General features: G+C 40.8%; 1 protein-coding gene across 2 annotated transcripts in view; it reads right to left on the bottom strand.

Moving 5' to 3' along the window:
• Positions 1–14,281, bottom strand: part of TERF2 (telomeric repeat binding factor 2) — a 24,940-nt gene that overhangs the window by 4,940 nt on the left and 5,719 nt on the right. For both annotated transcript variants that reach the window (XM_012660567.1, XM_012660568.1), the window contains exons 4-7: positions 9,189–9,275; positions 8,052–8,198; positions 5,430–5,536; positions 3,281–3,673 (exon numbers count right to left, since the gene is read on the bottom strand). In XM_012660567.1, coding sequence (XP_012516021.1) covers positions 3,281–3,673; positions 5,430–5,536; positions 8,052–8,198; positions 9,189–9,275 — 734 coding nt within the window. The remainder of the gene's footprint in view (positions 1–3,280; positions 3,674–5,429; positions 5,537–8,051; positions 8,199–9,188; positions 9,276–14,281) is intronic.

The following is a 14,281-nucleotide window of genomic DNA, read 5'->3' as shown; positions in this document are numbered from 1 at the left end:
GTTGACCAAGAGAGTAGAGACAAACTTCTGTCTCCCTACCACCAGCATGAAAAAGAAACTTATTTTTAACGCTGTCTAGGAATTTCACAAATGAATCATGAAAGCAATTTGATTAATAAATACATAGGCTTGAACAAATTCCTTGGGTTCCATCGGTTTTCTATGAAATTACCTAACCAAGTGGCTGAGACAAATGGGGGACTATTTCCTTTCCCTTGTTTTTAAATTGGATCATAGCCCCTAAAATGTTATTTGAGAATAATTTGCTTGAGACAAGGTGAAAAAAAATTACATGAGGTTTTTCCTTCTCAGGATATTACTGTGTTAATGACTATTTATAAATCAAAGTCAGATGGAGTTTTTCTATCTACTTATCTCAGTGCCCAGATAAACCGATTTGAACCTCAGTGTCCTGCTGGCCCAGCATTTTCCCTGAGTAGCTGCCCACTTTTCCTGCAGACAGTGTTTGCAGGTCACTGTAGTAACCTTCCCCTCATCTGTGCTCTCGGCATTATTACCTGTACAAATGTTTTGGTAGTTATTTTATGGGGCCTATGAAATCTTGCACATAATAGTGTCACCTTGACTACCTCTCCTGACTTCTCACGTGGAAGGGGCTGAGGTCTGGGTCCTCTTCCTAACTGTTAGGTGGCTGAGTGATGCCGGGCAAGTCAGGCCACTTCTGGTCCTTGTGCTCCTCACTGGTGAAGTTAGAGCTTGTGATGAGCAATGGTCTATCGAGGGTCGGCAGACTACAGTCTGTGGCTGCTGGTTTCTATACCAGGAAGCTTGGGCTAAGAATGGTTTTTACATTTTTAAAGGATTGTAAGAAAAAAACGAAACAAAAAAGAATATACGACAGAGAATTTATATGGCCCACAATGCCTGAAATATTAACCCTCTGCTGGCTTTTTACAGAAGTTTTGGGTGTCACCCCTTAAAATGCAAGGACTAAGAATCTTTATTTGGTTAATAAATACCTGGAAAGTACTTGCTATGTGCAAGGTATAATGGGAGATGTAAAAACGCAGGGTTGTGGCCTTGCCCTCCAGGTGATAGCCTCTTACCCTGCCTTCTCCCCTCCCTACTCCACTGGCAGCAGTCTCCAGCCCCTCCGTCCCTCAGTGCCTGTTCAGAAGCCCCCAGTGGTGTCTGGTCACACCTTCCTATTAGTTGTATTAGAATTATCTGGGGCATAGTTAGAAAAGCAGATTATACAGCACATTCTCAGGCCTCTTCTAATTCAGCAGTCAGGAGCCTGGGAGTGTGTACTTTTTGAACATTCCACAGCTAACTGTGTCATGAAGCCCAGTTTGAGAACCTTTGCCTGATAGACGAATAGAAACTCTCAAGATCTAGCCCATCTACCCATTCAGACTCTTTTCCCTTCCTTCTCTCCTATGCACTGTATTCTACCATACAGACTACATGGAACTTTCTGGAGCATACCAGGCTTTCTCATGCCCATATATAAGGAGTTCCCACTGCCTAGAAGCCCCCATCCTCCAATATGCTTGATGAATTCCGACTCATCCTTCAAGGCCAGCTCAAGGTTTGCTCCTCTACAGGTTTGCTCCACTTAGAACTTTGCTGAGCAGGCTCAGCTCTTCTTCCCATGAGCTCCCAGGGCACCTCACACATACTTCCTTTAGAGCAGGGGTCAATGGACCCCTTTTGTCTGTAAAGGGCCAAACAGTATTTTCAGCTTTGCAGGCATTACTGTCTCTGGCACAACTACTCAACTCATTGTCATTGCACCAAAAGCCACCTTAGATTATACATAAATGATGGGTGTGGTATGTTCCAATAAATCTTCATTTACAAAAACAGGCAGCAGGTGGATTTGGCCCAAGGGCTGTAATTTGCCAACCCCTGCTTTAGAGTACTCATCATACTTCATACCCCTGACATGAGAGAGGTGGGTATGTCTGAAACCCTCACAAATCCTCCCACTTACAAAACCACTGTAATCCTGCACCCTCTCCAGTTTCCTCACCTGTTCATGGGAGCAGTACCTACACTTCATAGGACTGCTTTGAGGAGTCAATGAGATCATGTATCATATGAAAATAATGTGTGTGGAGCTGCATCTGCTGCCCATCAATTATGCCCATTTGCCAGCCAATGAGTCACTTCCAAATTCAAGAAGTGGTGCACGTAGTGCATATCTGTGCCTAAGTATAAATCACTTATCAGATGCCACAGCCCTTTGGGGCAGCTAGTACAATGCATATCAGAGCATAGGTCCTCAAATGACACAACATAGAGCAGTGGTAGAGATGACCTTGGGAGATCAGCGAGGTGGATCACTTACAGCAGGGGTGACCAGGGAAGAGTCCATGGAGGGAGAACTTTGAGAAGCAATGTGATGTACACGGGAAATAGGCCATGGGATTTTGTGTCAAGACTGACTTGGATTAAAAATCCCAGAGCCCAACTGTGCCACTTTCAACTGTATGACTTCAGGTAAGCTAATAACTCTTCTGAGCCCCCCTTATCTATACAACGGGGCTAATATATCACCTCACAGAGTGAGGACTGTAGAGATTCGGTAAGATAATACATGAAAGTACTTAATCAACAACAGCTTCCCTTCCCTTTGAAGGACGAATGGCATCTGGACAAGCAACAATGGAGGGATGGGAGTCCACTGTGGGGAATGAGAGAAAGCAAAGTACAGTAGTAGAAACAGTGTGTTCCCGAGAGAGCAAGCAGACCAGACTGCCTGGAGGGAGAATCCACAACAGGGCACAGAGGGTACCAAAGGCCAGGGTGGGAGTCATGATGTGGGAGCAAAATTAAAGTATTCTAATGACTGTCCCATAGTACCTAGCAGAATATGGGAAGTCAGTAAGTAAATATGCCAAGTCTCACATGCTCATAAAAGGTACAAAACTATAAATATTCATCAGTCTCTTTTAAGGATCAAAGGATATTGTGGCCCAATTCAAACAAATTTCTTTTCACAGCTAGACTAATATTTAGTAGTCAAGACACTTGGATGTTGGCTAAAAACGAAAGCAGCGATGAACAGGAGGCTCTGAAACCTTTTCATCCTCACTCATGCCCTAGTGCAATGCTTGGAAGCCCAAGTGTAGGGCTTCAGAACTGGCAGGGACGGCTACGTTGTCACTCCCCGCTCCTGAGTCACATTCTAGCAGTCTGAGCAAAGCTTGGTGGTGAATAACTTAGCTGAAAGTTACTTCATTCATGGAAGCAATACCAGTCCAACCAGGACCACCAACCAGCCCCGAAATTTCTACAAAGAAGGTCTTCATACTTGGGATTCTTCTCCCCTGGGAGGGGTTGGTTGAGAACGGTGGGCTTCGATGGTGACGCTGGAACGATCTCCTGGGAGGAGTTGAGGCCTGGGCTCGACTCAGTACTCTGGCTGTCCTCCTCCAAAACCAATCTGCTTATTGTCATGCGCTTGTTCTTGGGCTGCAGTTCTGAGCCACCCTCACCCTCTGCAGGGGCTGAACTTTCGTTTTCATCTTTTCTCAGTCTTTTGTTTTTCAGGGCTGATGATGGTACAGGCGCTTGACTAGGAAGTACCAGATCTTTCTGGTCCAATTTTGCGAAGGCTGCCTCAGAATCCTGTGCACCAGACAGAGTCTTGAAAGCTGCCTTCAGAGTGGTAATTCCAATGGTGGTTGGAGTATTCCGTAGCTGCCTGCAAATGAAGCAAATCAGTTTTACTATTGTTGATACTCATCCAAACAGCCACAATTTTTTTTTTTTTTTTTGGGACAGAGTCTCTGTTGCCCGGGCTAGAGTACTGTGGCATCAGCCTAGCTCATAGCAACCTCAAACTCCTGGGCTCAAGCGGTCCTCCTGCCTCAGCGTGAGTAACTGGGACTACAGGCATGCGCCACCATGCCTGGCTAATTTTTTTATTTTTAGTAGAGACGGGGTCTCGCTCTTGCTCAGGCTGGTCTTGAACTCCTGAGCTCAAACGATCCGCCCACCTCAGCCTCCCAGAGTGCTAGGATTACAGGCGTGAGCCACCGCGCCCCGGCCTAGCCACAACTTTTGAAGTTTGAAGCTTCAAATTAAATAGAGGACTCCTCAAGCTAAGGACTCTCCATTTAAAAAAAAAGGAGAAGCCAGGCACAGTGGCACATGCCTGTAATCCCAGCTGCTCAGGATGCTGTCACAGGAGCAACACTTGAGTCCAGGAGTTCAAGACCAGACTGGGCAACACAGCAAAACTTTGCCTAAAAAGAAAAAACAAAACAAAACAAAAGGAAAGAAAAGAAAAAAAGAGAGAGAGAGAGAGAGAGGTTGTCTTGACATAACCTTTATTTATAAAAGCCTCTATAATAAGTGTAAATGTAAGTTGCAACATGGAGTTCCAAGTAAGAGAAACTTAAAGAACTATGGCCAATGACACTGCCTCCAGAGACCTCGTTAGCCTGTGTGCTGACCCTTTTAGTTTGTATGGACTAAAGTAATGCTTTCCATTATGTAAGAACTCTGAATAGTGGCTAACAACTGCAAGTACACCAGAGCAACCAAATGATAATCCAGCAATCTCACCTTGAAATCTATAATCATCTTCCAGCTGCCCAGTCCACCCCTCATGTGAGAGAAGTAACAGACTGGTCTCCACTTTGCCCCTTTCTCCTACAACACACTTATGAACAGGATCTTGAGTATGCTCAGAATAAAAAGCATGCCATCCAGTCTTGGAACAATGAGAAACCACCTTTAAAAAATACAGTTCATGTATCATTTGGAACAGTGAACATGCTTTAAGTAAAAACTTAGGAGAGGGGCAAACTGGCAGGCTGCAGGCCAAACCCAGCTGGCAGATGTGTCTTGTTGCCTAACCCATGTGAAGTTTTATTTTTTTCAAAAATAGACTACTCACATTCAAAGGTTGGGAAATCTCACAAAACACTTGGGATGTCTCAAATAAAAATATTAACCAAAATTTGGGAATCCTTGGAAATTCCAATGGAGCAACAACCATGAGAAGCTGAAACGTGTGCCCTCTGGCTCACAGCCCCATGCTTGTGACTGTCTTATCCCGGGCCCACTTTACTCCTTTATATTTCCTACCAGGCCCTCAAAGGTACCTAAACTTGTGACCCTTGCTTCAGCAACTGGCCTTGGGGTTCAACTCACAGATCTGAACACTGCTTCCTGAATATATTAAAAGATGATGTATCCACAGGAAGTACTTAGTAGATACAGGCGAGGGAGGAAGAGAGAAATAGAGAAAGAACCTTTGAGGAATAGCCAGTCAGGAAGTTCTATCAGGGATCCCAGATACCCCATCTTCAATATACTCATTTTCCCAGAGTGTGCCCTCTATTTCCCACAGTGCCTTGTACAAGTAACTTAGTAATTTCTGCTCTAAGGAGACGATGCTTCCAACACCACCCCAGTGTTTTACCCAAGATCACAAAAGAGCATCCTCTCACCTTGCAGGTTCTCTGGGTGGCTTTTCCACAGGCGCTGGTATTGGCTGTTTATCTTCCTTCACTGTACTTGAGGCAGCTGACTCAGATTTCAAAGCCTTTTTGGCCATCTGGGAAAGGAAGGATGTCATCAGGAAAAGACAGCCACAGAGTTTGATTAATTCTCTGATTCTTTCACCATGAACATATTCAATATGCAAATATTCACTTACAAATCCAATCTAGCATAAAATGGAGGACATAAAACAAGAAAGACCTTATAAGAATCATCTCAAATTTCTTCACTTCCGCAAAAAGCAGTAATACCTCCAACAATGGCTCACAGTTTCTTCTTTTTCTTTTTGAGACAAGGTCTCCCTCTGTCACCGGGCTAAAATGCCGTGGTGTCAATCATAGCTCACTGCAACCTCAAACTCCTGTTTCAGGACGCCACCGCACTCTAGCTCTGGCAACAGAGCAATACTCTGTCTCAAAAAAAACCCCAAAAAACAAAAAAAAAAACTCCTGGGCTCAAGCAATCCTCCTGCTTCAGCTGCCTGAGTAGCTGGGACTACAGGCATGTGCCACCACGCCCAACTAATTTTTCTACTTTTTCTAGAGATGGGGTCTCACTCTTGCTCAGGCTGGTCTCAAACTCCTGGCCTCAAGCTATCAACCCTCCTGCCTTAGCCTTCCAAAGTGGTAGGATTATAGGCATAAGCCACCTCGCCCAGCCGGCTCATAGTTTTCTATATTAGAGGATAACTCAATTTCAGTGATACTAAGCACCTTGACATTGCAAGAATTCTTTAATCTTTTGGTCACCAAATAATGACATGATTTTATTCCACATTTCCTCTTCCATCTTTCCAATCTCAGTCCTAATTCAGTTTCTGACTTCCAAGTACACCTTTGGGTCACGTATAAAAATCAAGTTTCCTAGCACTTTGGGAGGCTGAGGCGGGAGGATTGTTTGAGCTCAGGAGTTTGAGACCAGCCTGAGCAAGAGCAAGACCCCGTCTCTACTAAAAAAAATAGAAAGAAATTAGCTGGACAACTAAAAATATATAGAAAAAATTGGCCGGGCATAGTGGCACATGCCTGTAGTCCCAGCTACTGGAGGCTGAGGCAGGAGGATCGCTTGAGCCCAGGAGTTTGAGGTTGCTGTGAGCTAGGCTGATGCCACGGCACTCTAGCCCAGGCAACAGAGTAAGACTCTGTCTCAAAAAAAAAAAAAATTTTTGTTTTCTACAAATTTAGGATAACTAATAAATGTTTATACTAACATCTTTTAGTGTACAGAATTTTTTATAACTCTATTTCCACAAATGTTTTGCCTTATTAACTGTTTGAAAATCCTTACCTACACCTCATATATATATTAACCTCATATATATAACCTGAGTAGGCTAATCTTGCTCTAACTCTAGCTGTTCATCTGTTTCCCTCTGATTTAAATTTTAGGCATTTCCAATCAGTCAAGTATCACTCAGTTTCAGTTAGGTATACTTGTAACGTGAGGTGTCCTATGAGCCAAGAGTTCCATCCACACACACAGACAATGGTAGGATATTTTCCAGTTACCTAGAATGCAAAGGAAAGGACCCCCGGCCAGGCTCAAGTATCTTGATACTTGCTCCCTGAATATCCCAAACTACCAGCTTATTAAGTAATCTGAGATTTGCCAAATAACTGCTAGGATCATTGACACTATCCTAATATAGGCCTGGCAGATCAACTGTTATGAGATAGGATATTTTCAGCATTCTCAAAATCCTGGTTTAAAAAAACAAAACCGCCTTCAGTGTTCCCTCATCATGGTCTACCACCTGGGACAGCCTGGGTTCTAATTCTTCCTTATGCTGTCCTGAGGCTCACTGTTTCCATGCTTTATGCTTATCTCTTTGATCCAATTATAGGACATCTTCATTTGGCCTCTTTTGACCTTATCATACTTACATGGACACCTTTCTCCACACCATGTCTTCTTCCTGTTAACAACCCCATCATGCCACATCTACCAAACCACTCTTCTTCCTTCAAACTTAGCTCACATTTCATTTCCTTTGGGAACCACCATCAATTTTAAGTGAATGTTCTACTTCAGCCATAACAGATTAATCATAGGTAAAGGAGGTAAAAATGGCAGGTGGGCCAGTTGTGGTGGCTCATGCCTGTAATCTTAGCACTCTGGGAGGACGAGAAGTCAGGAGTTCAAGACCAGCCTGAGCAAGAGCGAGACCCCATCTCTACTAAAAATAGAAAAAATTAGCCAGGTGTGGTGGGTGGTACACGCCTATAGGCCCAGTTGAAGCAGGAGGATCAACTGAGCCCAGAAGTTTGAGGTTGCAGTGAGCTATGATAATGCCACTGCTCTCTAGCTGGGGTGACAGAGCAAGATTCTGTCTCAAAAAAAAAAGAACAAAAACCAACAATAATGGCAGGTGAGGCAGACCAGGTGTGTTCCATTTGCCTCTGCTGCTCTCCCTGCTTTTGAATTTCTGTGGCATTTAATTAAGGAAGACAGTACATATGATTCAATGTCTTTTTCGCACATTAACTCTTTTCACTTCTAATTTTCTAATTCCCTGCACATCCTCAAGGGCATATCACAGTTATGGGAAGAGAAGAAAGGCCAAGGCACACCGTGAGGAGGTAGGGCTCTGCATCATCCAGGTGGCTCTCCAGGAAGCGCAGCATCTTCTGCTGGAAGGTCTCATAGGAAAAGTTCTGGATAACAGGGTGGGCCAAGTTCTTCTCTCGGATAATATTCAGGAGATCATTTCTGAGCTTCTACACAAAGGACCAATATTTGCAACATGAGAAAAGAAAACTCCAGTAAAAATTCAATGATGGTGAATCGAGACCTAACACTATAACTTTTGCAACACTGTTAAAGAGAGTCACCGGTACACATATGGGAAGGAAAATCCAACACAAACACTGGTTAGTAAACTGTGGTTCAGCCACAGTGGGTTACTATGTGTAGCTATAAAAAACAGATAAAGAAGTTCCTTATGTGCTAACACAGAATGAGCTCCAAGATATGTTGTCAAATGAAAAAAGCAATTTCTAAAAACATTCAAATTAACATGTAGAATATGCTATCACATATGTGTATGGGAAGAAGAGGAAAAATTGAAATATGTGTGTCTGTGCAAACACACACACACACATTTGCGTGCATATGCACAGTTATCTCTGAAAGGATAAAAGAAAAAAAGAACACTAGTTCCTCTGAAGGGAATTAGATGGCTGAGGATAGGTATGAGAGAATTTTCACTAAGCTCTTTTGTCATACCTTTTGGATTTTATATTATGCATGCATAGTACCTTTTCAAATAATAAAATTTAAATTTATACAGAAGAAAAACTAGGAGCAGGGGACCAACAGAGCTTTTGACACCAGGAAACAGAGGTGTTAAGTCCTCACCAAAGCCGACTCCTCAAGTCTTCCAGGATCAGCACTTACGTAAATAGTCAGGGGTGTTACAAATTTGTCAGCTTAATACTTGGTGCTGATTGCTTAAATAAATGTTCTGTCACAAACCAGACAGAAATGAAGTAAATGATTTATGTAAATTTCTGTAATGGAAAATAAAGTTTGAAAATCCAATCTTACAGCGATTTATCTTTGATATAAAAGACAACAATGCTACAGGTATTGCACGTTTAAAGGTGACCATTTAGATAATATTCCTGACAAAGAACCTTTTCCCTATTTCCCCACAAAAAGCAATGCGATGGATTTAAGTCATGGAAGCAAAAATACATAAAACTTACCTGAGTTGTGGGGTCCTTGGACATATGTTTTTTCAAAATTTTTGAAGCCTTTTCAAACTCTTTGTTTTTGATACAAATAATAACAGCCTAAAAAAAGGAGGGGGGGAGGAACCTTTTACTTTTGTAATGACAAGTGTAATCAGAATATTAAATATCAAAATAACTTTTTGACATTATATCAAATTCCTATACTTAAAAACTGACAATTATTCCACGGAGGAGCTGGGGAGAAATAAAAAAAAAAAAAAAAAAAAAAAAAAAAAAAGAAAAAAACAAGAGGAAAAAAAACTAACAATTATTCTTCAAGCGTGTGAACTGTACACTGTCTCTTTCAGCTTATAAGGTAGTAGCTTTGCAACATTACAATGGATTGGTTTTTAAATGGCTGATAGAGCAAAATCAGACCCCCTGGATTACAGACCATCTAATCAATTTGAATAGCACCTCCTAAGGAAAGACAAAATGGACAGGAGTCATTTTAGTTCCCTGTAATTTCAGATCCTGGAACAATTGGTTCTGTTCTTTATGGACGCAAAAGCTTTGATGTAAAGGGTTGGGGGGGTATGGTGGGGGGAGGATATACTGTAGGGAAAAAAAAAAGAACAAGCGGTTTGCTGACTATATTCTTCTGCTAGTTCCATTCAGTAAAGGCCTGAGGCCAGTTCTGTAGGAGAATGAAAAGACAAGCCTCTTACTGCCACAAACCCCAGCCAGCAATTTTAGTTAGTAAGTGTGTAGGCAATTACTAAGACCAACAAACCCAGATCATCCACAAGCAACAAAGAAAAAGGAATAAGTTCGAGGGAGGTAGGATAAGGTCTCACAACCCAGAGAAAAAAGAAGAGTCTGCAAAGAAACTCCAAGAGAACATAGGTAGAGGAAAAATAACAGTGATTGAAAATTTAAAAGGATATTTGAGCATACATGAACATTTAAAAAAATAAGAAACACCAACAGAAACCTGGGAGCACTTGGAGTTATACAATAAAGTAGCTACCTTAAATCCTATCTCAGAGAGAGACGCATTTTTTTTTAAAAGACTACAATACACAAAAAAGGAAGGAAAACTGGTCCACAGATATTTTCAGTTTTCACAGGGACGAATGTACAGAAATACAGACCAAGAGAACGAGGAACAGCAAGGGAATCCGTTAAGTACTCGTCTCTGGTGATTCTGTCCTCAGCATGCTGAGCACAGCCACGTAGGGCAGAAGGAAACTGGTGTCAAATGCTCTTGAATAAGCAAGCACAACTTGCTGCCCAGAGAAGGTACAAAATAAGTCTTTTTACTCAGATGACCCATATCCACTTATACATCATTTTTAGCAAAAAAAACAAAACAAAAACTTAAATTAAGACTATATTCACTTTCTTAACTACAAAGTTTTTACTTTTTAGAAATCATATAGGTCCTATTATGTTTTAAATTTGTATTCAACTTGCATATAGTAAAATTTTCTGGGGGAGGGGAGTGTACAGTTCTGAATTTTAACGCATTTTCAAATTTTAGACTCTGGTATCATCCATCACAAGGAGGATCCGAAAACCTCCCTTGGACTGCTCCTCTGTAGTGATACCCTCCTTCTGTCCCTAACCTCTGGCAACCACTGATCTTTTTGCTGTTTTGTCTCTTGAAGAATGTCAAGTAAGTAGAATTGTACAGTATGCAGCACTTGTTTTTTTAAAAGGATGCAACCTTAAGATGGGCTTCTTTCACTAGCATAATGCCTCTGAGGTCCATCCATGTTGTTACACTACCAATAGTTTACTTTTTCTTATTCCTGAGCTGTATATTCCATTGTATGGACGTACTATAGTTTATCCACTGAAGGACTTTTGGGTTGTTTGCAATTTGTCGTCATTATAAATTGAAATGTTAGAACATTCATGTACGGGTTTTGATGTGAATATAACTTTTCATTTCTCTAAGGTAAATATCCAAGGACTGCGATTGCTGGGTCATGTGGAAAGTATGTTAACTTTGTAAGAATCAGCCAAACTGTTTTCTGGAGTAGCTGTACCATTCTGTATTCCTATGAGCAATGTATGAGAGTTCCAGTTGCTTGACATCCTCCCTAGCCCCTTTTTTAAGATTGACAAAAATTGTATATATTTCTCGTGTACCACATATTTTGAAACACCTAACTAGCACTTTTTATTGTTAGTATTTTTTTAAAGTTTAGCCCTTCTAATTGGTAGGTACTAGTATTTGTTGTGGTTTTTTTTTTTTTTTTTTTGAGACAGAGTCTCACTGTGTTGCCCGGGCTAGAGTGCCGTGGCGTCATCCTAGCTCACAGCAACCTCAAACTCCTGGGCTCAAGCGATCCTACTGCCTTAGCCTCCCGAGTAGCTGGGACTACAGGCATGTGCCACCATGCCCGGCTAATTTTTTCTATATATTTTTAGCTGTCCAATTAATTTCTTTCTATTTTTGGTAGAGACAGGGTCTTGCTATTGCTCAGGCTGGTCTTGAACTCCTGAGCTCAAACAATCCGCCCACCTCGGCCTCCCAGAGTGCTAGGATTACAGGTGTGAGCCACTGTTGTGGTTTTAAATTGTATCTTAATGGCTAAATGATGTTAAACATCCTTTCATGTGACTTTTTGCCATCTATTTTCTTTTTGGTGAGCCTTTTGCCCATTTAAAAAATAGGGTCCACAGCCAAGGGAACGGGCTTGGTGGAATCAGTGGGTAATAAGAAAAAAAAAAAAAGAGAGAAAAGAAAAAAAATTAAAAATAGGGTTGTATAGGCTTTCTTTTTTTTTTTTTTTTTTTTTAGTTCTTTATAAATTTTGGATACAAGTCCTTTGTCAGATATGTGACTTGTAAATATTTTCTCCCAAACTGTGGCTTGCCTTTTCATTCTATTCACAGTGCTTAACTTGGAGAAAAAGTTTAAAATTTCGATCAAGTTCAATTTATCAATTTTTCCTCTTACACATCATGTTTTTGGTGTCATATCTAAGAATTTTATGCCTAACTCCAGGACATGAAGATTTTCTTTCATGTTTTCTTCTACAAGTTTCATGGTTTCACATTTTACATTTAGCTTACGATCCACTTTGAGTTCATTTTTGTATAAGGTGTAAGTTTAACACCAAAGTTCATTTTTTTGCACGTGGACATTCAATTATTCCAACAACATTGAAAAGACTATCCTTTTTCTGTTGAATAGCTTTCCCTATTTCTGAATGTCAAAAATTAGTCATATTTGTGTGGGTCTGCTTTTGGATGCTCTCTTCCAGTTTAACTAATCTATATTGCTACAATCACGAGTACTGTAACTTTCTAGTCATTCTTAAAATTGGGTAGTATGACTCCTCCAAGTTTTTCTTTCACAAAAATGTTTTGGTTATTCTAGTTCCTTTGCCTTTCCATATAAATTTTAGAATCAGGTAGTCTGAATCTACAGAAAATACTGCTGAGATTGTGACAGGAATTGTATTAATTCTATAGATCAATAGGGGATAACTGACATCTTAATTAAATCTTCCAATCCATGAACACGGTATGTCTTGCCATTAGGTCTTGATTTCTTTCATCAGCATTTTATATTTTTCCACATACAGATCCTGCACATCTTCCTAAACTTATGTCTATTTCTTTTCCCTTTTTTATTGAAGCTATTGTAAATGGCATTATTTTGGTAATTTCAAATTATTTCACATATGGAAACATGATGAATTTTTGTGTTTTGTATCCCACAATCTTGCTATACTTAATTATAGGAGCTTCTTTTTTTTGTATATATCAGGGATTTTCCACAGTCATGTCAACTGCAAATAGGGACAATTTTATTCTTTCCATTCCAGTCTGTATGCTTTTTTTCCCCTTGCCTTTTTGCACTGGCTACGCCTTCCACTATGATACTGAACAGAACTGGTGAGAATGGACATCTTTGCCTTGTTGTGGATATTAGGGACAAAGCACTCTGTTTTTCACCATTAAATATATTAGTTGTTTTTTTTTTTTTAAAGAGACAGGGTCTCACTAGGTGGCCCAAGCTGGACTCAAATGATCCTCCTGCCGCAGCCTCCCAAGTAGCTGGGACTACAGGCACATGCCACTGCACCTGGCTGAGCTGTGGGCTTTTTGTAGATGCCTTTTATCGGGTGGAAGAAGTTCCCCTTCTATTCCTAGTTTGCTGTTTTTATCATGAATTAATGTTGAATTTTGTCAAATGCTTTTTCTACATCAATTGATATGATTATATAGTTTTTCTTCTTTAGATTAATATGGTAGATTACATTGATTGATTTTCACGTACTGAACAGGCCTTGTGTTCCTGGGCTTTAGTCTCCTCGTTCTGCCACACACTAACTGTGTGTGCATCCAGGGCCAAGCAGCAGGACAGAGACAGTGGAAAAAAGGAAAAAAAAACCTAGGATTTCTCCCACCATCTCAGACCCTTAGGAGATCCTTCCCTTCTCCTCAGACCAGAAAGGAAAGGCTTCTCTTGCAGCTCTTTCTGTTCACACCTGGAGTGCACTTCCAGGGTTCAGGCTGCCTTTGAGTCCAAGCTAGGTGATACCAGAGGAGGAAAAAATGGTAAACTATTCATCACCGATTTGGTGGAATTTCAAATTCTGGTCTTCTTCCCCATCTGCCTAATACCACAGAGAATCCTCAGATAGCTGCTCTATGCATTCTGTCCAAGACTCATAGTTGCATTAAGAGGGAAAGACAGAAGAGAATTTGTTTACTCTATCTTCCCCAGAACTGGAACATAGGTCCTACCAGATCAAATTTGTGGAACAAGAAGGAAATGTGAATGCTTTCAAATTGAAGTTAAAAGTCTGCTTCAAAGGTTGTGCTACGTGCTTATCTTTTAAAATATGTATTAATATCCTGCGGAAAAAATTTCAAAGAGATGAATCATTGCTTTATCACTTGGCAGTTCTCAGAAATAAGTATAATTTCTTCTCTTACATATTTGTCAAATTTTTTAGGGTATAAGCAGTATCAATGGTCTCTGGCTAACTCAAACAAAAAGGAAATTCCAAGCACAGATTTTTTTTTTTTTTTTTTTTGAGACAGAGTCTCGCTCTGTTGCGCGGGCTAGAGTGAGTGCCGTGGCGTCAGCCTAGCTCACA

Source organism: Propithecus coquereli, unplaced genomic scaffold (assembly GCF_000956105.1).
Source record: "Propithecus coquereli isolate 6110/MARCELLA unplaced genomic scaffold, Pcoq_1.0 Scaffold67, whole genome shotgun sequence".
Lineage (NCBI taxonomy): Eukaryota > Metazoa > Chordata > Mammalia > Primates > Indriidae > Propithecus > Propithecus coquereli.
The sequence above is the reverse complement of the archived record's forward strand: the minus strand, read 5'-3'. Positions and strand labels throughout refer to the sequence as shown.